General features: G+C 42.9%; 1 protein-coding gene across 2 annotated transcripts in view; it reads right to left on the reverse strand.

Moving 5' to 3' along the window:
- The window catches only part of igsf3 (immunoglobulin superfamily, member 3), a 122,233-nt gene that overhangs the window by 10,358 nt on the left and 84,390 nt on the right, over positions 1-27,485 (reverse strand). For both annotated transcript variants that reach the window (XM_088414267.1, XM_088414266.1), the window contains exons 4-7: positions 26,990-27,376; positions 24,566-24,973; positions 19,958-20,383; positions 231-644 (exon numbers count right to left, since the gene is read on the reverse strand). In XM_088414267.1, the coding sequence (XP_088270393.1) occupies positions 231-644; positions 19,958-20,383; positions 24,566-24,973; positions 26,990-27,376 (1,635 nt within the window). The remainder of the gene's footprint in view (positions 1-230; positions 645-19,957; positions 20,384-24,565; positions 24,974-26,989; positions 27,377-27,485) is intronic.

Here is a 27,485-nt window from a genome sequence, read left to right on the forward strand (position 1 = left end):
CGAGTTTGTTAGAAATACACTCAATCAATGCACTAAATCTGAAACAATACTACGGCTTCTGTTCCGTGCGTAAAAATACCCGCGGAGGCTGGATGACTTTGAATGTGACATATTCCCCACGGAATGGTAAGGAATCTAATAATAATAACCGCAGGAAGGGCGAGCGCGCCGGGCTAACCTGACAGCCCGCGCGTCGAGCGAAAGACAAGAGCCTCGTTAAAGACACTGACCTGGCTGTCTCACCAGAACCTCGGTGAACCCGGACGAGTCCCGCGAGAGGCGGTACCACGCTCCATCCGGGTCGCTCAGCCACTCCTCCACCAGGCAGTAGTACGTCCCCGAGTCGGCGCTCTCCGCCCTGTTCAGGGTCAGCGCGTAGAGGCGAGGGGAGAGCCTCTCGGCCTGCACGCGCCGCCGCAGCCTCTCCTCGTCGGCGTACGTGCCGTACTCCAGGGCCCCCGATCGCTCGATCCGCAGCAGGAGCTCGTCGGCCTCCGAGCCGGCGGCGGCGCGTCTCACGTACCACAGAACGGCGTGGTGGGAGTCCGGGCTGGTCTGCGAGGCGATGGAGCAATTGATCCGGATTCGACTGTCCTCCAGCTTGGCCAGAGACTGGTTGCTCTTTTGCACTCGCAGCTTACTATCTGTGGGGGCGAAAACAAACGACAGCAGGTGGCCATTTATTCTGGATTCTTATCACTTAGTTGATTTCAAATCAAACATTTTTCAAAATATTGCGCATTTGTATTTATTTACCGGATTTTCCGCACTATAAGGCGGAATAATACTAATTTTATTAGTATTTCTGTGACAATTTTTAACAGTAAGGTATAACATGTAGTGCAACATTTATATCAGGGAACGTTTCCTCCAGTGCAATCACAATATAGTAATACTCAAAGTAATAACAATAACAACTCAAATATTAACTCTAAACTTTCAAAAGCATAATAACTCAATGTCAATATGACCAACCTTGTTCAACTGTAAACACGCAAAAGAAACAGGTAAGACTTACTTAACTCATTCCCCATCTACCAATCCTCAATATTGATCCATATATAAGGCGCACCGGCTTATAAGGCGCACCATCAGATTAAAAAAAATAAAAAATAAGGCTTGTAGGTGCGCCTTATAGTGTGGAAAATATGGTACTTTTTAATATTATGGTGCAGGGTAAATGTTTGTTATTATAACAAGTGTCGTATTATATATTTTGTTTGGAAATAAAACAGTTTATTTAATCTAGAAAAATGTCTACCAAAAGAAAAAAAAAGTATACCGTGGTATTTTTGCTATACCCAAATGATTAATTTTTGTTTTAATTTTAGACGCTGATCAAAAATGAAGTCACTGATCACCATCAGTTTTTGTTGGATCAGTACTAAAAAGTAAACAATCATAAATGCCATCTTCTACATAATTCTGACTATGTATTATTTCAGACTGATGCAGTGTATCCAGACAAATTGATGTCAAAACACCATCCTGCAACAAAAACCTTTGATCAACACCAACATTTAACAGCTTCTTCCTCCTCCGCAAAGTCTGAAAAGGGATGTTATTCTTTTATCTCGCCGCTAACAAACAGCGCTGAAAACATAACCTTCCTTGCTGCGAGTTATTATGAAGTTATTATTCATGAAAGCCCCGCTTTTGTGCGCGGTGGCGGCGAGGTGACGCGCCGACGATACGAGGCAGAGAAACAAGCGAGAACATCTCAAAGTTTCCAGGCCCGCTGAAGTCAAGGTGGAACGAAAATGTGCGACAAAAGGCAGACGGGGGGAAAGAAGGTAAGATTCTGTAGCGGGAAGGGACGAAGGCATTATTAGACGAGGAAGGCCAGGCTGACTGCCAAAATGTCAGACGTTCACAAAGAGGGAGGAGACGATGTCGCTGTTGTGACGTGATTGGTCGCGGTCACATTAGCGGCCGGACGGATGGAGGCGCAGCCACATATTGTTCAAATGAATACCTCGGGCGCTATCTGTCAATCAAAGCCCAGCATCGACTGTTCCGTTGGATCTGATTTGAATGTGTACCGCGTACGTAGAAAATGAATGTAAAACACAAAGAATAGTCGCCAATGTGATATGTGTGAGCGTTATCAATAAGGCATTAAAGTTAACTACTTGTTAGTGCACGCTCCAAATGATTGCCCGATATTGTTGAGCCTCTGAGTAGACATATTGATCAATAGTGTGTGTGCACAGCTGCTGGTGCACCTTTTCCCCACTAGAGGGCACAAAAAACTCCCCTGCCTTCAACAGCTGTCATCTTGACCAGTGACATCTGAACGTAGTGCACCAGACTGAAGATGGACAAATTATTTTGTGAATGCGTGTGTGTGTGTGTGTGTGTGTGTGTGTGTGTGATATATATATATATATATATATATATATATATATATATATATATATATATATATATATATATATATATATATATATATATATTATATACGTGTGAAAAACAAGAGTAATAATGAAGTAGGCCAGCACTAGACTGTATGGCTTCTTCAGACCCTCCTGCATTTAGCTTGCATTTGTGCAAAGATGATTAACATCCTGGTAGGATGGCAAAGTAGTTGTTGAAATGATCCAATCATCACAGTAGAGACTACCGAGTTTCATATGTCTAATTATGAAGGTTGCAGCGCTTTAAGAGCTGCACTAATACTCCTGTTACCTGATTTAGCCTTGCACAACTCAGTATGATGGACTGCAGTTCTGCACGGCAATGCAAATTACAAAAGTAGACCTCTCTGACTGCATAATGAAATATCATCTTTCTCATAGATTTGTCATCACCTACATTTTTTTCATATTTTAAAAAGAAAGAAACAATCACGAGAAAGACATTTTGATGTAGAGATATTTTGCTAAATATCCAACGAAGAAATGTGCCATGAATGATGATTATTTCTCCTTGGCACAAGTATTACTTTTTTAGATGCCATTTGCCATTCACTCTCTGAACTCTTCTTTTATGACCACTGTGACACATTCTGGTTTCTATTATACATAGACATACTCTGCTCAAGGGCAAAGTGCCTAGGCTTCCAACGTGGTCTCTCAAAATTGTTGAAGTAAGCCAAGGTTCATTCCCTAGACTTTGTCATCAGTGCAAAAGCTGTGCTGAAATCAAACTCAAAGCGATGACATTTGATTTGTTATTATTTAGTAGCTTACCAACTTGAACTAAAACCACCATTTTGTGCTTTTATTTTCCATTGTACATTAAGAAACAATGTGTGGAAAAACCAAGCCTGAAATCTTGAGTTTGAAAGTTTTTTTTTTTTCCATTTTTGCATTTGAGAACTCAAAAGCTCAGTTTTTGTAGCATAATATTCGATGTTACTCTGTATTTCACACTTTAAAACTGTGAACTTTGTACAAAATACTATGAAAAATGAACTGTCTTGGCTTCACTGTCTTGGACATCACCTCTTGGTGTTTCCTCGTAGCTGTGATCTTTTCTCACACCTGTAAAGTGCAGTAATTCCCCAAATATACGACACACCCATAATTTTAGGGTGAAATTCTGGTATTTTACAGTGTATAAGATATTCTACCAAGTTTATGATTGAACAAGGATGGACTCGGACGTTGGTTCAGTCTGCTCGCTTCTTTTATTGAAAATAATGCAATAACAAGCTCAGCTAACACAAGCGGCTGAGCGTCAAAACACGGGTTATGTGATTGACAGATCGATCTTTCTCCAAATTTTTATAGGACGCACTCGTGTCTTATATTTGGGGGATTACGGTATGCCTTTTCACCTCTCCTACTGGACCATACCCAAATATATTCGGTGTATGAACTCCAGCTGACGAATACAAACATCTCTGTCAGTGAAAGGGTTTAGCAACACATTCAAAAATATTAAGAGGACACGTGACAATAATGCCTAAATAAAGACAAGGAAGCCAACCCGCATTAGTCATCATTGTCATGGCATCCACACCAGTCCCAGATAATAAGGCTCATCTCCATAGAAATGACTGCAAGAACCCTAAAGAGAAGCTGCAATCATTTTTTTTTCCAGGGAGAATTACCCCCAAACCTTCAAAAGGGGAGCCATGCAAAATTGGCGTGGCACAGGAGCGGGGATGAAAAAAAAAAAAAACCCAAAACATGCTCTCATTTCAAGTTTGAATCCGTGGCCTGGAAAAAAAGGGAAACGCATGAGCTGTACATCAGTGTTTACAGAAACATCTTGTCAAAGATAAAATATGCTAATTATTCAAGCCCTATTAAGAAGCACGGCCGACTATTACAAGTTGTTATAATTAAGCGTTCGCTCGAGCGGGGGCGGGGCACGGTAGCCGCGAACGAGCGAGAGGCCCAATAAAGCGAAAACCCGGCCCTCTTCTAGTGCAAAACAACCTTCACATCTCCCTGCGGAAGAGTATGCCAGTGAAATGCCACATGAAGTAAACGGCCACTTCACAGAGCCGCTCGTCGCGTCCTTACGTGCGTCCAATCCCAGCGTGGCGCCAGAAAACACACTAAAGCTCCCTATACAATCCAAGTACAGTAAGTACAGTCGTTGTGAATATGCCATTGATTAGGACCGCTACATATAGTGTTCTGGAAGTGGGTGGGTGGGTGGGGGGGTTGCGAGTAGGGACCCGGTTCAATCAGCAAGTAACAAGGCAGGCTCGTCGTCTGCATGCCTTCCCCAGCAGAGTGGAGTTCGCATCGGCGGCGCTCCCTTAATGAGCCTCCGGGGGATGTCATCAAAATGGGATCGTCAACATTTTCTCTGTTCTGCTTAAAGTCGACGTTCAAGCTTCAAGGGCGGGTTTTTGCGCTCACCTGTTTTATTACCTCCGCCGAGGGGCCTTGTGTTGGTTTGTCGTCGTGTTGGCGGGATTACATACCAAAAAAACACTTTGCTGCGAAATGTTTGCCACTTTTTCGCACTTCACAGTACTTGCCGCAGTTTGGGCTGTTTACTATTCAAAAGAATACGGCGTTGAAACAAGAAATGCTAACAAATCTGCAACAATGGAGGAGAAAGAAGATTTCCTCTTGGGACTCCTAACATTCGAAAAAAGACAAGATTTAAAAAAAAGACAGAGCAGCCAGTAAAGAGGAAACTGTGGTGTATATACCGTAATCTTCCAAATATAAGTCACACTTTGCTTTATCAAAAATGTGGGCCACAAATGTGAGTGTCTTATAACCGGTAACTTAAAAGTATTTACCGTATTTTCCGCACTATAAGGCGCATGTAAAAGCCTTGATTTTTTTTTAAAAAGCTGACGGTGCGCCTTATAATCAGGTGCGCCTTATATATGGATCAGTCTTGAGATTGGGATTGGTAGATGGGGAATGAACCGATAAAGTAAGCTTGACCTGTTTCTTTTCTGTGTTTACAGTTGAATAAGTTTGGTCATATTGACATTGAGTTATTATGCTATTGAGAGTTTAGAGCTATTATTTAAGTTATTATTGTTATTACTTTGAGTATTACTATATTGTGTGGAAAAAGTTTTAAAATATGTCATTAATTGAGGATCCGCATAATAATCCGGTGTGGCTCATATATGGAAAAAGTTTTAAAATATGTCATTAATTGAGGGTGCGCCTTATAGTCCGGTGCGCCTTATGGTGCGGAAAATACGGTATGTATTTTTTGTTGGGAGTGTCCTAAACACGGTAGCATATAAAATACCAGAATTACACACCAAACTTGGAATATGAAGCATTCAATAAACAGTTGTGTCTTATATTTTGAGAATTACGGTAGTATTATGTGAGTGCTAGGTAGGGGCCGATAACCCTAATGGTTTACCGTGGCGTTAAAAGCTAAAGGTTCAAAATAACCGCAAAAACTGTCAATCACCGGTTATGTGTGCTTGTGAGCGTCCTATACGTAACGAGAAAATACCAGAATTTGACCCAAAATTATGGGTGCGTTCTATACAAATGTACGTCCTATATTTGGGGAATTACGGTAGTATATATGATAGAACTAAGCAAGGCTGATCACCCTTTTAACAGTTTACAGTGGTGTTCCAGTGGCTGCTTGCAGAGTTGATTCAACAAGCTGTTTCTTTGAAAATAATTTGATGGCAATTGTTTTTTTGTTTTTTGTTTTTTTTAATTAAACTTTGACTGCAAGGAGGATAAGGACAAGGGCTTTGTCTTGACTCCCTTGGACCTAAGCATCACATCAGAAAATGTAAAAAAAATAAAATAAATAAATAAAAAAAAAATAAACAATGCTGATTCTTCTGGAAGATGATTGAACGAAACTTTACAAACTCTATGCCTTTTTTGTAGCTTACAAAACGCACCTTTGAAAAGACCTTTTTTTAAATGTAATTGATATTTTTTTTATGATTCCTTTTTTTGGCTTGTGATTGTTCTATTAAAAAAATCATGGCACAAGGGGCACACAACTAGATTAGCCGACTATCTTCTTGTCAAACCCTTTTGGCCAGTCGTCACCGTTTAGCAAGAGCAAATCCTAGCTCAAAGTGGCCAAGAACAAACATACAGTACACCCTGTACTGGAAGCCAGCCAATCACATTCACACCTATCATCTTTCAAACTTAGTCAAGCGTGAGGTAAACTGAGCAAAAAGTGTGCGATTGCCTCTTTTTTTTCTCTGCATGATAACTATTCAACATCATTGTATTCTCAAACGCGACTTTTCCATTGGCAAACTCGGGTACTATTTTCAGTGTGTAGTCAGTTAGGGTTGCAAGCATGGCAGGCGGATAACATATGGGTGATGTAAACCGCGGCTGCTCACCGTTCGTCATAACCGTGTCACTGTAACATTTGAGCATCTGTGCCTAACCACAAAAATTAACACGTGATATTGCTACCTTTTTGTGTTGCTGCAGACAGTGCAGTATGACCCAGTCTCCACTTTGCGCGTAGTCAATGTTTATCGGTCTTTTTCTGAGAGGTATCATTTGGTTTTTGAAATGGATTTCAGTGGGTGTCACACAAATTCGGGCTATTGGGGGAGCGGGAGGGTTCCAATCCCCCCAAAAGAGGGGGTCGATTTTACAGTGAATAAACACATCGTTTCGATCACAGGTGTCAAACTCAAGGCCAGGGGGCCAGAACCGGCCCGTCGCATCATTTTATGTGGCCCGCCCAATGCTGATTTGATTTCAAGTTTCTAGCTAAACTTGCAGGTTGTCTTGAAAAAAAAAACAAAACAAAAAAAACAATTTCCTGTTCCCAATCTATGTTTTGACAAGTTTATAGGCTTCTGATTTCAAAACTAGGTAAGGATGTAAACAAGCAAAAATGGCAAAAAAATTCTATTTTTCAGGATTCTAGAGAAATTCATGGGTACGTTCAAATTTAAGCAAAAGGATGCTTTTTTAGATTATTTTTAGATTTATTCCGGCCCTCTGACAGAAACTACAACTACAATGTGGCCAACGATAAAAATGAGTTGGACACCCCTGCTTTAGATAGATGGGTGCATTTTCTCAAATTAGGCAATCTTTGAGTTTTTTTTTTTTTTTTTTTAAAGCCAAAACCCCGATGGCGTGAAGTCCGCCAACTAACTCTACTTTCCTCTCATCCGTTCACCCACTTTGCCCTCTGTTTTGCTTCCGTGGCCCACCGGAGAGCTGTGCAGCTCAGCGGTCATTAAGTACATATTAGGCGAGTATATCTAAATAAGAGGCGAAACGTTCAAGGGAGACGTAGCTGCACCTCTGGAGGAATACTTTAGGTGCCATCCATATTCATGAGCGCAGGTGAGGCTTCTGGAATATTCATGAAGCTGCTGTCAGGTGATTAGACAGAACTTGATCAGGAGACACATAAATCACCGTAACAGCGCAGAGAGTGAAGCCGATAGCTGGTCAAAAGTATTTTGACGAAGGGAAAAGTAGGAGATAAGCCTATCGGGTATTAAAATACTCCACGTGAAGCGGAGACAGGCAGTGGAAACGAGTTCTCGTCCGGCCTCATTTGAAGAGTGGGGCCTCATCCACTACTTCCCAACGCTCGCCCCTTCCAATTTAGCAGCAGCTTTGAAGTTAGCCGAAATATTTTCACGAGTGATAGTGATCCTCATCCACTCCCGGCTGACTCCCGCTGTTGTTGCGCAGCCTCAAAAACAAGAGATGTGTAGTACTGCTTTCGGGGCTGGGGGTGGGTGGGGGTGGGGGGGGTCATTTTGCTGTCTTGCTTCCTTATCAAAATCAAACCGGCTCCTTTGTGGCAAAAACATAAAAAATAAGTGGGGGAAAGGATTTCAGCTGCCATTAAAGGATACAAATTGGGCACACGTGGGAGCGGGTTGAAATGAGGGTTCAATGAGCCAATTAGATGCTGTAATGTGAGCGTTTGTGCGTGCCTGTGTACACTGTAATGACAGTACGTGCCCAGAAAAAAAAAAGTGCTGAGGTGGTGGAGCCGTTGTACCGCAGGAGGCACAAATGGGATACGGCCCGTATCATTAGATCTCCATTTTGGCCCGATGACACATTTTAATACAATTCACAGAGCAACAATCACACTTTTAATTAAATTTTGCTTAATCGTTGCCGTGCTTTCTCAGTGGAAGATCAAATCCCCGTGGTCCTATTTAAGTTATCTCGGCCACGCCGTGACGTTCACCGAAGTTGCCCTGGAAACCGCCGCAGCCTATGAAATGCGTGGCAGCTTGTCAAGTAAAGTTCAAGGCCAACTTTGAATACGTTGTGAGTTTCTCCTTCCTTTATCGCATCCGGGATGCATTCAAGGAACACGCTGCAGTCACCTTTCATATTTGCCTTGTGCTCCTCTGCGACAAAAAGAATATATAATCCATTCTGTAGAGGAATGACACTGTAGAAGACTTTGCCCCCCTCCCTCCCCCAACAAAAAAGAAAAACCCTAACCCCTATGGAAGAGATTACTGATAAAATGATAACATTTTTAACATCGATGGTGCTTGCGTGAAGTCGCCACTGGCTGACTTGATCGTATCGCGGGTGTGGCAGGTGCAGTGTGTAAACATTGCACTTTTACAGATACACAAAATTCGCTGAAAACTCATTTTTTACCGTCATCCCCTCAAAAATGTGAATTCAGTCCTTAAGTATCAGACACAAAGACGTCTGGAGCCTCAAGAAGGACCGAAAAATAAAAATCCTTGAAATGATACTATTCATTTGCCAATGTCATTCAAAAATCGACCCTAGAAAGGCAATATTAAAATAAAATAAAATAAAATAAAAAAAGAACATTTTTTAATTAAGGATGCAGGGAAAAAAAAAAAAAAAAAAATATATATATATATATATATATATATATATATATATATATATATATATATATATATATATATATATATATATATATCTGTCTGTGTGTGTGTTTGCTTGAGCAAAAACAATAATGAATACAGAAGACAACAAAATAATTTTGACATCAATTAAATGTTGATTATTCATTTTATTATTATTTTATACATTATATATATTTATATATAATTTTATTTTGCATTATTTCTTATTATTCATAATCGTTTTTTTTTTCTTTTTTCTTAAACTGTGCATATCAGGAGACCATTTTACTCTCTAAAACAGTGAACTTTTACGCTACCTCCCCATTTGATTTGTGAAAAGAAAACCTGCGTTGCAAACCACAGTAAATATTCTTTCAGGCGAAATCAGCACATTTGAGAAAGCCTGCCATTGAATATGAATTTGTCGGCTATTGTGAAGCCTGTAGGTGGCAGTTAAACTGTTAGCCCCTAACGCTGCTAGCATCTAGTGCTGCAAGATGCTAACTTTGGAGCTAGCACTAATTACAAGTAACAGGCGCCATATAACACAATGTCAGCATAATTAAGTCTTTAATGAGCGTTATTGGCAACTGAACTTGATTTCACAACATACAGTAGTGCTGTAGATGTTTACAATGAGTCACGGGAGCTGTTAGGACTGCAAAATGCTGCTGACAGCTACTTCAAAATAAAAGTGTACCAACGCGATCGCGTTGGTGGCATGTTACTCTTATGCAGAGCATGAACACTTGTTGCTGCAGTTAACTCAACTTATTCCTGACGCTGTACACATATTGGAATTGAGCTACTTGCACTGAAACTTCCATTTCATCCCGTGTTCATCTCTACCCACGATGTCAGATGGATGTCCTACATCTACATTTAAGGCCTGTTTTGGTCTCTTTTACTAGGTTCAGCGCCTTTGATGTTTGCAGCTTCTGCCATAGTAGTTTTGATCCGTTTGTAGGACTTGAAATGGGTCATTGCCGCCATGCCGGATTCCTTTCTCACCTTCAAGCACGCACTGAAGTGGCTTTTGCGTTAAGAAGATGGAGCAGATGAGGGCAATGCAAAAAAGAGAAGGCGATAAAATGCCCCGGGGGATTGGGGGAAGGGAAAGGATTTCGGAAAGCAGCAGACGGCCTCTACGGCTCCTCTCCAGGAGACTTACTGAGTCTTTAAGGCGGGCTGCTCTGCCTTTAGCATTAGCATTAGCAAGGACCGGTGTTAATCCGTGGCTGGGACCCCCTCCTGAGCATGTCGGGACTGAAGCCTTTGACATGATTTGATCCCCGCAGCAACATCTTACTTTGGCCGCTTGCCTCTCTGCAAAGCCACCTCATCCCAAAGGCACTAAAGTAACTCGCCACGGCGCACGACATCACTGGGAAGGGAAACTGAGGCATGGCGAAAAGCCCCGCTCAAACTCCTTGATTAACCGAGACGCTAATTTCCACGCTAATGACAACAATACATCGATGATCCCATTGTGTCAGAGGGACATAACTTCTCAGCCCCCCCACCGTCTTTAAGACAGGCTAATTACAAGGATTTACACGTGCACCAAAACGAAGCTCCAACAATAGTATACAAACACTTTCCTTCTGAATTAGATATTCATGAATACATGCATCCATTGCTTTCAAAACTACAGCATAATCTGGTGAAATGTTTGTGGCCATCTGTCCACAAATGCAGTTGGTACAACTGTTGTAGCTCCATTTTATTGTATCATCCTTTGGCACAATTACGCCGCCCACTCAGCATGTTTAACTGTCATCATTGACGTTGTGGTTTATTTCAGGGCATTCTCTCCTGTCACGCAAGATGGCAGTCATTAAGTCTCTCTATCGTGTCAATATTTTTTTCTAAAATGGACAACAAAGAAGTGATTAAAAATAAAAGCCAGCCAAAATTCCGTGACTTCGAAACAACATACGTTTATAAGATGAGGCCTGAAAACGGTGACTAATCAAGCATTTTCTCTCCGCTCCGGACTCAACTGACATTCGAACTTCATTTCTATGAGCTGGTGGAAATGGAAGAATGGATTCCACTAAAAATAAAAAATACATCCACTTAAGGCCTCCGCTGGCTGGACTATATCCCAGCGGGTCTTTGCGGTGCTCTTCCATATAGCAGAAGCTCTTTCTTCCACCCTTAGTCTTTTGCCTATCTCTGCGAGACCTGTGCGCACTCACTCACTCACGTAACCTCGAGGCCATAACTATGAAACAATCAAAATAAAAGCAGTAGCCCAGCCATTTTCCGTGCTGCAATGCCGCACGCTATTCTATGCTATACTTTGAAATGTACAGTACGTGAGAGTACATGTAGTTGGACCCTCTCATCTATCATTCTGCTTCACAGTGGAAAAAAATACCAGTCGGGTTGGTAAGAAAAGAAAGAAACAAGAATTCCCCTTTGCAATAAATCATTTGCACCAGACTCTTGTACCCTCTGTCCACTTTTTTTTTTTTCTCCGTGGTTTCAAATATTCTCCAAGTCCAGAGAAAATGATAGAAAGCGATCGGGCATGATGGGAAGCCGATGCACAAGAGATGAATGGGCCTCAGAACGAAGCGGGCGAAAAGATTCATCAAATGGAACGGCGGGCGTGTTTGCGTAGGAAAAGGTTGTTCCGATAAGCATAAAACCTGCGCTCGTTAAGAACGGCGCGGTCACCCGAGCTGGCCGAGGCGCCGCGCGTTCTGCTCTGCTGCTTAGCTACCGCTGTGCATCACTGTACCTCGGACTGACTTACGACTTCAATTATAGCTGCAGCAGCGGGGCCCTCCCACAAAGAAATGCGCTTAAGAGAGATGGAAAGACAACAAAGAGAAGAAAACCTAGCTCAGATGGGATACATCAGAAAGACGCGGCCGCGCGCGTGCCTTGGCCGGTAGACCTTGAGCGCCCGGAAACGAGCGCGACAAACGAAAAGGCTCTCATAAATGCATTTTGTTTCAGCGCGCGCCCCGAAGATCCGTCGCCCGCCACCCGTAACGACCCCATGCGTCGGCAGGTTGCGTGTTTGAAAACAGGCGGTGAAAAAGTCATGGCATGCAAGTCAGCGTGCGTGCAGAGTGCCGCCTCAGGTGAGCTGGCGGGCAAAGCAAAGTATAGCAGCCCAAAAACAAAGAAGGAGATTTACCACCACGTCAGTGGCAATAACCCTGCTACAACGGCAAGCGCCAGACCCTTATTATTCATGAAACAACGGCGAGGAATCTGCTTGACGAAAAATGTAAACATAATGGAGAGAATTACGAGGAGGGAGGAAGGAAACAGGGAATTATAAAATATTGAAAAATCACAAGCGTGTGAAAGAAACTGAGGGGTGGGGGCAGCGAGGAAAAACATGCCGCTAAGTGAGAGCGGGGGGACCGGGAAGACATTAAAAGAGACTTATGAGCAGAGCGAGAAGAAAAACGCAGGAAGACAGAGATTGAGGAGACTGAGGAGAGGTCGGGCCGTAATGAAGACGGACAGCTTCTATTCATGGCCCGATAAGCGAAAACCTCCGATCGCTGCAGTCGCTATCAATAACGGCTCGCTGACAAGCACTTCAACGGCATGAAAAGAGGGGTGCACGTGTGGCATCTGCTAGTGCCAGCCCATATTAAAAAAAAAAGGGAGGATAGCCCCGGAGAACTATTAGAAAGAGGGAGCAGGGTGCGATAAAGTCCGCGACATAAATCCTCAAACTCGTCGCGCGCAGACAAGATAACGCAACACGAGAGCAGGATAAGAAATAATGAGGAGACGAATCAAAGGTAGCCGAGCGAGCGGAAAGGTGCGAAAAGTGTGGGAGGGCGTAATTAATTGATGTACTAATTGAGGGTTGACAATTCTGACATGCAATTGAGTCACAGTTGGGAATGATGCAGTTATGGCCCAAAAAGTTCAACTCATTCATTTTCAAACAATGCGCAAAACAGAATCCCGCTTTCTTTTTCTTTCTAAATAATTTTGGGGTTTGCTTATATTTTATAGCTTATAATGTTTATAGGTTTGAATGCGAGTACCATATTTTCCGCACTATAAAGCGCACCGGATTATAGGGCGCACCCCCAACTAATGACATATTTTAAAACTTTTTCTATATATAAGGCGCACCAAATTATACGGCGCACCCTCAATTAATGACACATTTTAAAACTTTTTCAATCACAATATAGTAATACTCAAGGTAATAACAATAATAACTCAAATAATAACTCTAAAATCTCAATAGCATAATAACTCAACGTCAATACGACCAACCTTGTTCAACTGTAAACACACAAAAGAAACGGGTAAAGCTTACTTTATCACTTCATTCCCCATCTAACACTCCCAATCTCAATATTGATCCATATATAAGGCGCACCTGATTATAAGGCGCACCATCAGCTTTTTTTAAAAAAATAAGGCTTTTAGGTACGCCTTTTAGTGTGGAAAATACAGTAGTTATTTCTATAAAACATTTTTTCATCTAAGTTTGCTCTTTGATAAGCTGGTGACTAGTCCGAGATAAACCCCCGCCTTTTGATGTACTCCAGCAAACTCAAAAGTGGTTGGAAAATAATGTAATAACACTGGGCATAACATTCTGCACAGCCATATTTAAATGCCAGGTTTCTGTGAAGCGAAAGGTTAGGCTAATATCATTAAATTCTAAACTTTTTCCACCATTAATTAATGTGATCTAACCCGCATTCATGCACTCAGCAGAAAAACTATTCTTGACAGCTTATGTTAAAAAAAAAAAAAAGTGATAATGAGTTTGCACAAGTGTAAAGTGCTATTGAGATCACACTAAACAAATCACAGACTAATTTTAAACGGGAGTCAGTGCACAGTTTCCTCCCCAAGTCGAATTGTTCTAGTAGGTTTTTCCAGACATTAATAATAGTAATAATTCAAGTTATTTATGCATATTATTTTTCCTTCAACCAGTCAAATTGTTCAGTGGCATCAGTTCTATCTATATACATAGATGTGTAGGTTAAATATATTAACACCCACAAAAAATTGAAAAATGCTATGGTTTGTCTTGATGACACTTTACCGCCACCTACTGTCTTGAGGTGAAACACAAGTCAACAAAGAATGTTTGGTTTGCTGACATAGTTTGACCACCACTCGACGGAATGTTACAAAAATCGCAGGAAAATCAATGTAATAAATCCTATTAAGAACCATCTCAAACATTTTAATTATAATGCTTCTATATGGTACGAAATTTGGACAATTATTTTTGTACACAATATCTCGCACGTCCATGCAATCACATTGAAATGTCAGAATCGTTGCGTTTTGAAAGTGTTTTAATCATCTGCTGAAATTTCAACTCGATAGTGTTTTTTTTCCCATTGATTCTTTGATGATATAAAAAATCAGGAATTTCCATAACTTGTAACACAATGCCACAAGAGTTAAATAAGCAATGGAACACAGTGCAGATAGTTATTGTCAGAAGGGCAAAATGTGGCACAACAGAAGTTGATCAGGGAGGATGTCAGTAGGCTGACGCAACAATCAAATAGGTTAGACTAAGATAAAGATAAAAAAAAAAAAAAAAAAAATCTCCCGAGGCATGTGGAAAAACTGTGTTATGGTTCGATTACAAAGATTGAACTTTTTGGCCATAATTCCAGAAGATATTTTTGGCCCGACCACAGCACTGCTCATCACGAAAAAAAAAAAAAAAAAAAAAAACTATTATACAGTATCCACAGTGAAGCATGGGGGTGGCAATATCACATCACCTCGGGGGCTGTTGTTCTTCAGCCGGGCTTAGTCAAGGTAGAAGGAATCCAAATAGCAGTCAATGTTAGCACAAGACCCCCAGGCTGCCGCCGGGAAGCAAAAAAAAGTCACGAAAAGCCCACTAAAACAACTTCTTTTGAGGTTTATCACAGCCCTTTCAAATAGTTGTACGCGTATGCTGACTCCAAATTAACACGCGAATAAAAGTGTGGAGTTGATTCAAAGTTTTCAAATGAGTTACCTTGATCTCACGTTTATCTACTGCGTATCAAAATACGAACGGGAGAATCAATGAATTGAATGTTCATCTTCCTCACGGTCGACCGAGGACATGCAGTCAAAAGTTCATCTGTTGTGCCAACTAAAGTGGGCCAGCCCTGTTCCCCCTCCATCCCCCCCCGGGGCGACATCCCCATCATCCTTCTGGCCCGGCCAATAACCTCTTAATGTCCTACTCCTCATGCTAGACACGTGCGGGCTAAAATGATGAGAAGAATTTATTGAACTCCCCAAACCATCATTAATCTAAACTCCGCTTCCATTAGGGAAAATTCCGCATAATTATTTGTGTGTGTGTTTGCCGTGCCGGCGCGCGCGTGAAAGTGTGTGCGCGGTTTGTGTTGTGACGATATTAGATTGTGTCATGGAGACGGAGGCTTCCCCGGTGAGCCGCCACGCCGAACATGTGTTTGTCATTATTGCGCTGCGGCACGGCACAATAGAGAAAACCCAATCAGGTGAAATGAAATAATACGAGGCGGCGTACGCGGAAGCCGATCGCATGTTCTAATGTCTTTTTGGGGGATTACATGGGAGAAGATCCTCTAAGAAAATTAAACATGGGCCGTGGGAGGTCGGCCCCCCTCCTGTCGTGTTTGCATGTTGCGTGCACACATGAGATTGATGGCGCTAAGCGATAGACCGCCCACTGGTTGCAGCCTGTGCGGGATCCTGAAGCTAAAGAGAAATCGAATGCGGGGCCAGTGGCATCATTTGGAGCAATCAGACTAAAATATAGAGGCGCCTTTATTTTATATCTACACGAAAATCTGTTTGCACAATTGATAGGTTTCTACTCATCAAGGATGCCTTTTCTATAAGATTTGCCAATAGGATCTTGTAAGCTCTTTTTGGGATAACGGTGCCATAAATTGTATCATAAATTTCAAACTATAACTTTTTTCTCGTGATTTGAGCCCTGTGGCTTATAGTCCAGTGCGGCTTATCTACACTTTTTTTGACTGGCCACCGAGCAAATGTGTATATCTGTTCAAGAGTTCTGAAATAGAACTGCAAAGAAGCGAGTCAATGGCTGTGCTCAAGAAGTTTTAATCTTAAAAAAAACATTTTAAAAAAAGCATTTAACATTTTTTCATTTCAAGCATGCTCTTGATTGTGTTAATATTGTTGATATGAAAGACGAAAGATTTTGAAAATAAGGTGTTTCAAAACAGATACGTGATATATCGGACAATGAATGTCGTATTGCGATATGTGTATTGCGTCACTTCGTATTGCAATGTATCGCTTTATCGATATTATCACTATACATATATATATATATATATATATATATATATATATATATATATATATATATATATATATACATATGTATGATGCGCAATGTGTTTATAAGTTCATTAAAATGATCATCAGTAGGCAACAAAACATAAACACAGCCAACCCCACAGGTCATGACAATTGTTGATGCCGTAAAGCGGGGAAAATGTAGAGTGGACAAGAAAACTTAGTATTCCATTTCGTAACGTGAAAAAAGACAGGGACGCTGTAACCTGGGGGTCCACTGTACCATCTTTCTGCATAAATATTTGATATTACGACCCGCGTCTTATAGTCCTGACGCGCTTATCCGTGGACATATATTGTTTTTTGTTTTCCCTCAATTTCTGCTGCTGCGGCTTATACACCGGTGCGGCTTATAGTCCGAAAAGTACAGCAGTAAAAGATCCTCTTTTAATTGAGGCTATTGGCGGAATGGAAGATTTCCACCCCGCGCCGCCGAGGAAGCGGGGTGAACCGAGTGAATATGCAAAGCAAGCCGAGGAAAAGCTCTCAGGGGCACGCGGCGAGGACGACGTGTGAGCCACGGCCGTTCATGCGAGGGCGCGGATGTATACGAGCGCATGCCGGGCGGCTCATGCATATGGAGCGGGCGCCGCGGGAAGCGCGATTTACGGTCGCTCAATTATGTATCTGGTCACTGGCTGTTTTGCGCACACCTCATTTCACACACAGCCTTTGTGAGGGGCAGAAGTCCCAAACCTGATTGGCTGGAACTTGGGGAAAATAAGCGAGGAAGCGGAAACAAATCGTCTGTGTCAAAGAAAAGTTCCTGGACACGAAGGACGCGGCGCGGCGAGGACTGTGCGCAACTAGGAAGGAATCTGCAAAAGTACACAATGATTGCTTTGTCACAGCGGCTGCCTGACTTCCCTCTTGACAACTTATCGCGTGATCGTTGTCACGGACGGAAAAGCGGCGTGGCTGACCACTTTAGCACAAAAGAAAAAAAGATGTCAGAGGAAGACCTTGAATGCATTCCCCTGTAGCCAGTGCGGGAAAAGCAAAAGTAAAGTGCCCACCGGGGAAAGTAAATGAGCTTTCAGGATGATGAGGCGATTTCCAAATAACTCCTGAAGGGCCGGTGGACGCCGCGTCTTCCGTGCGGATGGCGAAGGTCACAGCATAGACACAGCGCTATCTTGCAATGTCGTGCTCGGGCACGTGTGTGCGCGCGCCTCCCTATTTCTGCGCGCATGCCGATGGGGATCGATATAGCGCAATGAGAGACGGTCGAGTCTGAATGTGACTACATTCCTCCGTCTCACTGTGAAAGAATTATTGATCAGCCAAGTCTGTCCGTGTTCGCACAAATGTTGCCTGCAGGCACACAAAAGGACATTGGCAAACGTCATACATCCATGCATGCCCTTAGTCTATAATTTCTCGCAAGATGTACTGCACAGTGGCGACTCGGTCTACAATAGGATTTCGGTTTCTGTAGTGGTGATCTAACCCATTTGTTAACCCACAAATGTCATGTATACAGTAAATTAGGTGTGACATAAATTTCGTGAGAAATTAGAGTACCGTTTATTCTGCCATTTATTATTTACTGAGAATTTCTGACTATAAGCTACTACTTTTTTACTCGCACTTTGAACTCTGCATCTTATAGTCCAGAGCGGCATATCTTCAGTGATTTCACTCGCCACCAGGGGGCTCTCTCCACGAGTAAATACCACAGGCATGTCACTGTTGTATCGGTGCTGTATTCTAACAATCTGAAAATATGCTGAAAATATGTTGGTGCTGCTCCCATTTCTAAATTTAAAAAACTTCCACGTACCACCTTTTATAGTCTGGTGCATCCTATACAAGACAAAAAAAAGTCTTAGTATAATACCTTAGTACACTTTTATATTTTGAAGTAAATGTCAGCAGCGTGCCACGGTGTGACAATCAACAATGCTATGTTCCCCTGAAATCAAGTGCATCATTGCTAATGATGCTAATTCAGGATACTTCCATAATTATGCTGATGTTGTCTAATAAAGTGTCTTTTGCTAGGGTTAGCAGCAGCAGCTCCAATATTAGCGGCAAGCAGCATATTTTCTCTGACAGTCCTTATGTTTACTGTGTAGCCATGCAGTTGCTAGGGTCTTTTAGTTTGCTTTTTTTATTTTTTATATCATAAGCCATTGATGTCTAGGTTCTCAGTGACACTTGTCAAAATGTCAAGATCTTAAGCTGTCATGTCAAGCAATCTTTACTTTCTTATCGAGCTTTATTTTTCCAGTCTAGTTTTCCAGTCAAGTTTCCGAGTCAAATTTTCAAGTTTAGTTCTTGAAGCTTCTGGTAGCTATGGGGGTTTTTTTTTGTGTGTTTTGTCTGTTTCCGGCTCAAAATTCTACTCCTCATGTGACAAAGATGAGGTGCTAGCATATATTCCCCAGCGATTGATAGTGTACATTCCTTATTGGAACAATTACATCTTATTCCACCTGCGCCCGAGCAAAAGACCCGCGGACCAGTAGTTGGGGACCACATTTGTCTGAAAATGCATGGCTCTTATTGCTCTTAGATTGCCTCAACAGTTTTGCCATTGTGGCAAAATGTAGTCCTTAATACGATCCATGTTTGTTGATGATTATCCAGAATGTCCTGTCACAACATCATCAACATAATAGAGTGCCTGCCTTTTTGTGCAATTTCATTCAAATTTCTGGCAAGAACACATTGCATCACGCGCCGCCAATTTGCCTTTCAGATGATTGCTGATCATCATACATAACACTGAACCACGTGACTCGTTCATTCTCCCTTCAAATTGGTTCTTCAGGTACCACAGGGCTTTTTTTTTCCTTACCTGCATTATGAATTATGTATTGTGCTGTTGAGCCATACAAGACCGTGTTAAATTGGGCCGGTGTGTATCTGTGCGCCGATTTGTTGTTTGCCTGCAGCCACTAATTGGGAGTGTGTGTGTGTGTGTGTGTGTGTGTGTGTGTGTGTGCGCGTGTGGCACAGAGGTCCAGTGCAGGTAGCGTGGACAGTTTAATGCCTCCTCTGAGACAAACACAAGTTCAAGGAGAGTAGGCCGGCTCTCTTTATCCCACTTTCCCACTCTGACCCGACCGTCTCGGTTCCTCGCTTCCCGTCTTCCTGCCTTCTTTCCACTTTGTTCTGTCTTCCTGTGGGATCTTTAGCGATCCATTCGCCGAGCTCCATTAGGAGACTCCGCCCTGATGCGCGCAGAAAATGCCCACGTTTGCACACACACTTCCAATTAGTTGCTAAACCAGAGACCAAGAGCAATTAGAAAAAGCGCACGTGGCTCTCAGTTCTGCCAGTCACTCTGCGGCCGCGATGTGATGTGTTCTCCAGTCGGGACCGCAAGAACGCGTGCAGCGTATTTACCTGGTTGGAGAACGCTGATTCCCAGCAGGTTGGAGGTGCGATTGGCCACTCGGCTCCAGCTGTTATCGTAGTTTTTCCTCCACAGGACGGCCGTGCACTGGTACTTGCCCGCCTCGCGTCGCCCCGCCCGCGTCACGGACAGCCGGAAGTTGGTGTTGGACAAGGAGCGGTCCACGGTGGTGCGGGTGCCCAGACCGAGCAGCTGCTCCCCCCATTGCAGCGTGCCCTCGCGCGTGAAAGTCACCAGCTCCTTGAACTCATCCTCCACCTCTTCCGAGCCCTCCGCGCCAGCCGGCATGAAGCGCCAGGTGACCGAGGTGGGGACGCGAGGGTTATGGCGGGGCTTGACCAAGCACAGGAGGTCAAAGGAGTCTCCGTAGGTTACAGATGGTGTCCGGGATGAGGCAGAGACCATGAAGGAGGACTCTAGTGGTGGGAAAGCAGAAGATATGACGGCGATTACACACACGATGAAATAAAGTCGATGTTCTACTTGACTAATGAGTCGAACTTTCCCAAAATGAGTATGACCCAACTGGACAGAAGTGAATTGCCCGCGTCTTTGTATCTATAATAAAATATGCCGAGTAAAGGCGTGAGCAGTTCTGCAACAGGTACACTCCACACTTCTCTTTTTCATCATAGGCCCATAGAGATGAGAAATATAGTTAAGCATTATGAGAAAAACACTATTAGTGCTGTAACGAGTGAGTATTAAATTCGAATTTGGGTCATTGTTGAGCTGAAGCCTACCCTAGCTGATTTTAAGTTACATATTAGGGCTGCAAAATTATGGCCAAAATAATAATTATGATTATTTTGGTCAATACTGAAATCACAATTATTACGCACGATTATTCATCATGTTATTCATTAACATGTCTATTTGTTGCCCTTTTTCTTATATAAACAAGGCTTGATACTTACAAATAATAATAAGCTAAAATAAATAAAGGAAATCATAATTGATGGCAAAAACTTACTTGGTGAGTGTAAACCGATGGAAAAAAAATAAGCCTACTTCGAACCGAGCACATTATTTACTTTTAAGCAAATTTTAATCAATTAGCAGTCAAAATGTCATTTTCTGTCATTTCAAACCCAATGTATTCCAATTTTTCCAAAAACTCAATGCAATTTCACACTGATAAATAATATATTAGGGTGAGAAAAGCAGAACCTTTTGTCACGCAAACATGTGGGAAACAATGCCCTCTGGTGTTAGGATGGCAAAGTGCTTGATTTAACTTGTAATTAAAAAATAGCGCTTGACTTTTTAAATGTCAATATCGCAGAGGATCATCTTAATTAATGGCTGCAGCCAATATCGTGATCGTGATTAAAATTATATTCATTGTCCAGTCCTAGTACATATGCACATTCACAAGCTTTCATATTCAATCTGTTTTGAAATGTAAGATTCTGACGAATCCTGAGAAAATCCACGCAAAGATGGAGAAACTCCTGTGCCAAGATTTGAGGATTCTTGGGGGTCTTTATTAAGTGCACTGGATTCATCCAGCTCAAAGAAGTACAACCGCAATGTTTTCTCTAGCGGTGTGGTTAAGTGCAGCAGGTACAAGGAAGTGCGAGAAGACACAATTTATTGCACACTTCTGCAAGTGTGTCAGCATCCGTGTTCGTGCTTCATTCACCACGAGCGCGTGCTTGAAAATTAACAGCGATGCAAAGAAAACACAAGGGAGAGATTTCTTTTAACGCACCGGTATTCGATCTCCACTCATCTTGCCGCCAAGTGGAAACTGTCCTCATTAGGGCAAAAACGTTCCATCATCACCGTACGGCGTGGTCGAAATATACCTACGGGAGGCGTGGGATATACGGTACGGATATAGGGATGCTCAAATGATCCGCTGAGATGTTTGCGGAATGTCAAATATGAAGCGCTAAGCAAACAAGTGAATTTTGAGGAAAATGGCCGTATTTATTTTTGGCTAAGATTTCTCCATTCCCTCTCCCTCTTTCTATGAGCGCCATCTTCCCTGCTGTCCTTCAGGGGGGTGTAATCAATGGCTTTCTTCAGTTTGGTCCACTTAACCGCCGCGGCAGAAGCTGCCTCGGGGTCTTCATTTTCTCACTGACAAAAAGCCGAGCTGCTATTTTCACTCAAGGGAAACGATTTCACAGCATAAAAGGTGACTAGTCGATGTGTTTTATTTAGCTGAAAAATACTGTCCTGGCAGCCGTGGATTTTACCCACGAGCCCTTTAATTGCAGCATATAGTAAATGCAGCGTACAGTAAATCTAATACCCTACTGTCCGCACTATAAGGCGCACCTAAAAGCCTTAATTTTTTTCAAAAGCCGATGGTGCGCCTTATAATCAGGTGCGCCTTATATATGGATCAATATTGAGATTCATAGATGGGGAATAAGTTAGCTTTACCAGTTTCTTTTGTGTGTTTACAGTTGAACAAGGTTGCTCATATTGACATTGAGTTATTATGCTATTGAGAGTTTAGAGTTATTATTGTTATTACTTTGAGTATTACTATATTGTGATTGAAAAAGTTTTCAAATATGTCATTAATTGAGGGTGCGCCTTATAATCGGGTGCGCCTTATATATTGAAAAAGTTTTAGAATATGTCATTAATTGAGGGTGCGCCTTATAATGCGGAAAATACAGTATTCGTTTTTTCCTTATGCAACTTTAGAACAAAAAACTTTTGTACAAGCAACAGGATACGGTAATGAGCATCTATTAAGAAAGTGCTGCATATCAATATTGATAGTCTACTGGCGAAGGAATACGATAGCTTATCCACTACATTTGGAAAAGCCTCAAAGGAAAACAAATACTGAAATATGTAACTCAAGCTAGGTCATTTCTTATTGAAATAATGTTTTTTCTTCTAAACCAATCAGCCAGAAAGTGAGCTACTGAGCCACCCTGCCTTGACTGCGGCAAAGAAATGAAAAGTTTCCCAGAGGATGTCTTTCAAGGATGCCCTTCAGGGTTTTGTTAGCAGGCAGCGGGAGTCCATTAGGAGTCTATGAATTCAATTAGGTTACAGTGACCATTTATAATATCTGGAGCATTAGGCTGTCAATCGATTGAGAGGGCAGGTCACAGGAGAACCCATCCTGTGCCCAGTAGGCCACCAGAAGGGAATGAGTTTTTTATATTTATTTATTTTTGCACTTTAGATAGACAAAACCAGCAAGAAAATCGAAAGAAAAATTCAGGTCTATACACAAGGGATCTGGATTCAATAAAACACTTTTTTTTTTTGAGTGGGAGGAAAAGTGAGCAACCCATAGAAAAAAAACAAAAATTGAAGCAAAAGTTCAACACAAAACGAATGCCGCAGAACAGCACTTTTATTTACCAACACGGAAAAGGGAGCGCGAGACGAGAACCTCTTGACTTGTTTGCTCCAATCTACATAACACGCCTCTTGTTCCTCAAACTAATGTCTCTGCCTCTAGCTAACAAATAGCCACTTAAAAACGGACATCTCCTCTTTTGTAGTAAGTTAATCCCAGCACCCCCCCGCTCTTGACCTGCCAGCTCCTCAATGCTCCGCTCCAGTGATTTTCTCAGCCTGTACTCAGAATGTTCTGCTTAAACCTGCAGCGACTGAGGGCAGACCCAAACACTGTGAAACACATGGCTGCTGAATTTCGATTCAAATAAATCTAACTAATCTGTGTGTGTGTGTATGTGTGTGTGGCTGTGTGTATAATGATTGTCCCCGCAGCATGCAACACTTGACGTGTGGCAGGTGGTGTGAGAATGTGTCCTAATAGTTCTTTACCCGCAGGCAGCACATGAATAAACCATGGGGTATTCTTCGACTCGCGACGGACATAAGTAATGGGACGCGTGGCCGTTACACCTACAGTAAATGAAAACCGGAGAAAACGTGCAGCTGGAACAGCTTGCGCTCTTCCGAGAAGACTTTCTACATGACTTTGAAATGTGTTCATAAATCCTTAAAAGCCCTGGCTCCTGAAGATATTCAGTGAGGTTGGATTTTTTTTTTTTTTGGAAAAGACTTTACTCATCCAAGTATGTCTTTATGGACCTCTGTTTGTAGGTTAGCAATTTACTGTTTGTCCGCCGATTAAGTTACTGATCGAAAAATGAGCTGTAGCCAAAGTATCGAGGCGACTCACCATAATTTGAAAACCTGATCTTTGTATTGACAGGATTATGATTATGAACAACCTGAGCCGCACATACACACGTATGTATTTAATAATTAATTTCTACTAAAGATGGCAGACATTTCGTAATGTTATTCAATATTTGGTTGAAAAATAAAATTGAGTTCAATTTTTTGTGTTCAATAGGGAAAAAATAGAGCTGTAATTTTAATACTGTGATATTTTTGCTCATGGTTATCACACTGTCAGAGGGATACGACTGACCGGTCTGGACCAATCAACACACTTCACTGTGTCTTGCTACATTCAGTAAATACGGTAAGAATACAAATAAAGTAGAATGGAATTGGTCAGCTCTTTTGTTTGATATTCAAACTAAATAAAAAAATGCTAACTTCAAGCCTGCAGCAATGAACAACACATGCCCCCCCTTGTGAACGGCCTTGGAAGCAAAGCAGACTTTTCAAAATCTTACCGACAGTCTTGACAGTGACCGTCTTCGTGTCTGACTTCTCTCCGATCCGCTCCCAGCTGAGTTCTGGTTCAGTGCCGCTTTGAATCCACTCGGTTGCAGTGCAGCTGTACTGCCCCTCGTCCTCAGGCAAGACGTTGTAGACGGAGAGCAAAAAAGTATCAGCCCGCGACCTCTCTACTCGGATCTCGCCGTAGCCGGCGCGCTCCCCGTAGGCGTCGCCGTGCCGAACGGTGCCGTCTCTGTCCAAAGAGGCCAAACTCCGGGCCGGTTCGTCGCCCTGTTTGTCCGTCCGCTGCCAGACAACGGACAGCGGTCCTGTGGCGGACTGCACCGAGCAGGTCAACCGCATCACGTTACCCTCCGCGACCTCGGAGGAGTTGCTAGACAACGCGACGGTGATGTTGCTCTCTGTAAGGAAAACGAAAAACACTGTAAAAGTGGGGAAGCGTTAAGATGGTTAAAAAATCATTTCCCGCACCGAGTGTAAATGGGAATGGCGCATTCGGGATTAAAAGATCCAAGACAGCATGAACCCAGGGGCGATGAAACAAATTACAGGGCCGTTCCTTGGAGTATACGACTATCCTGTGCAAAGCGTAAGGCACTAGTGTTTTGCCCGTGCACGTGAGAGGTTGATATTGCGGGTTGGCGTCCGGCCCGAGGCGCAGCACACCGACGGGAGGAGGGCGAGCCCTGCCGGGTTTGGGTTTGTGTACTGTAGGGGATGCGGTTTGCTTGTCTTTTGGAACCCGCGGTAGTTTATTCACTGAGCTAAGAAGGATTGGATCACAAGAGGCAGATGAAGAGGAGGGTAAGATGTCCTTCCAGGCTCTTGCTAGCTTTTCCCGCTTCACGACAACCTCATCACTTCAAAAACATCGCAGAGCTCCAGTTAACCCAAAAACTAAAGTGATGTCGCTGAATGTATTTTTCCTCCCCTCAGGCCAAACTCTGTTCTTCCTTCCTAATGAAAAATGAGCCCTGTATGAATATGGTTAGCCTCTTAGCTTCTATCAAAAACCTGAAAATCCGTTTTTTCATCCCGTTTGACATCCATCCCGCCACTTTTATACCTGAGACGACGAGGAAAACTGGAGGGGGTACGACACGTGCAGATGAACATGGAATTCGACATGGAATCATCGACAACAACAATGCAAATTTCGTACACATTGATTGAAAATATCGCCAAAAAATGTTCATTCAGGTGTTCAATCAGAAGTAAAAGCTGACGTTTTATTGTGATTTAATAGTCAGTCTGATTTCATAGAGGATGAAAGAAATTCAGTCTAGAGGCTCAAATTCTTGGACAAACAATCGATGAACAAATATAATGACTGATTAAACGGGTAATCGTTAAGTTGTTAATCGTTGCACCTCTTTACTGAAGCCGGACACTTGGAATTTGCATTGGTTTAATGTGACCACATGACTTCTGAGGAGCGATTTTCACCCAGTTTCCTATTTTAGAATCGTGCAGAACAATTTCAAATGTGTGTGTGTACATGAGACGCGAGCTTGAGCTTAAAAAAAAAGTGCTATCTCAGTCTTAACTGCCTGCCTCGCTCCGTTCGAGGTTTTCCCTGACTTGTGTAAACCCCATAAACGTCCTTTATAAGGCATTAAGGCCTTTGTTGGAAAAACAAATTCAACCATAAAAGGAGTTTCCCAGGAGACCGCTGCTGGCTTGCGGCCATTTTCTGGCGCTCATTTAGCAGGAGACGCGTGTAAAGGTCAAGTTAGGCTGCCTGGTATCAGCGACTTTTGAAGCGACGCTACTTTGCGGTTAGGAAGTTTATTTTTCCTGTTTGTTTTTGCTTTAGTACCGCTCGCAGCTGGCTTCACGTGCCCAGAAAGTCTCGACGGCGAGAGGGATTAAGCTAATGACCCTTCCGCCTTCCCATTCGCGCGGCAGAAGGTAAATTTGCGACGATCGGCTGCAAGCCTGACGATCCAGCCGCGCTTTCCAAAAAAGGAGAGCCTCCCAAGAAGCTCATCATCCGTCCTGGGGAACCTCTCGGCAGATACTGGAGCGGTGCGTCTTTCTTTGGGTCCTTTTATTTCTTTGTAGTCTTATTTCATGCCTGTTAGTTCAACCTCTGTAAGTCTAGACTGTGCAGCTCTCCATTATCCGGCTGTACCCCCGCCCCACCGCCTGGCTTTATGGGAAGGACCGTAATTCTACATTACAATTCCTTAGCAATCCACTCAAAGGGAAAATACATTAGGAATAAGAGAAGCATTATCCCTTCTCTACTTACTCACAGCTAACAATAGAGGCTATATGTCATGGCGCAAGGAGAGAGGTGGGGACATTCAATAGCACTAAAACTGCTCTTCTGAATAGCTCATGATTCTTAGCGTAATTGACAAGTAAGGACAGAACAACTAAGGCGGTGGCCTCGCCACCGGATTATTACTTACTGAGCGACTGCACTGTGATCTGGACGTTGCGGGAGCGTTTGCTGCGGTCGATGAAGTCTCCCGTGGGTGTCTTTTCCCGCTCCGTCACGCGGCAGATATATTTGCCGGCGTCGTCGGGGCGGAGGCGCTGCAGCTTTAGCAGGTGCACGTTGGGGCTCTCCTTGCGCACGGTCATGTGGCCGGCGGCTTCGCGGGCCACGTAGTCGGGACCCAGGACGGGCACGGCACTGGGGCCCACCACGGCCACCGGTGAGCTGCTGAAGACCCACGACACCGAGAAGAATCGCTCGGGGACGTTCTGCGCCTCAATGGTGCAGCGGAGCTCCAGCGGCTCACCGGCCGTGAAGGACCGTCGCTCCGTGCTCACCTGGATGCTGAAGTCACGATCTGAAGAGAAGACACAAAGTCTTTGTTAGATATGGACGCCGGACCTCCTCTATTTGTGCTGTATTGGATCCGAGCTGGCCCACAAATAGCAAATTGACAAACCTCCCAC

The sequence above is a fragment of the Hippichthys cyanospilos genome, chromosome 5 (genome assembly GCF_059441005.1).
Source record: "Hippichthys cyanospilos isolate Australia breed blue-spotted pipefish chromosome 5, RoL_Hcya_1.0, whole genome shotgun sequence".
Lineage (NCBI taxonomy): Eukaryota > Metazoa > Chordata > Actinopteri > Syngnathiformes > Syngnathidae > Hippichthys > Hippichthys cyanospilos.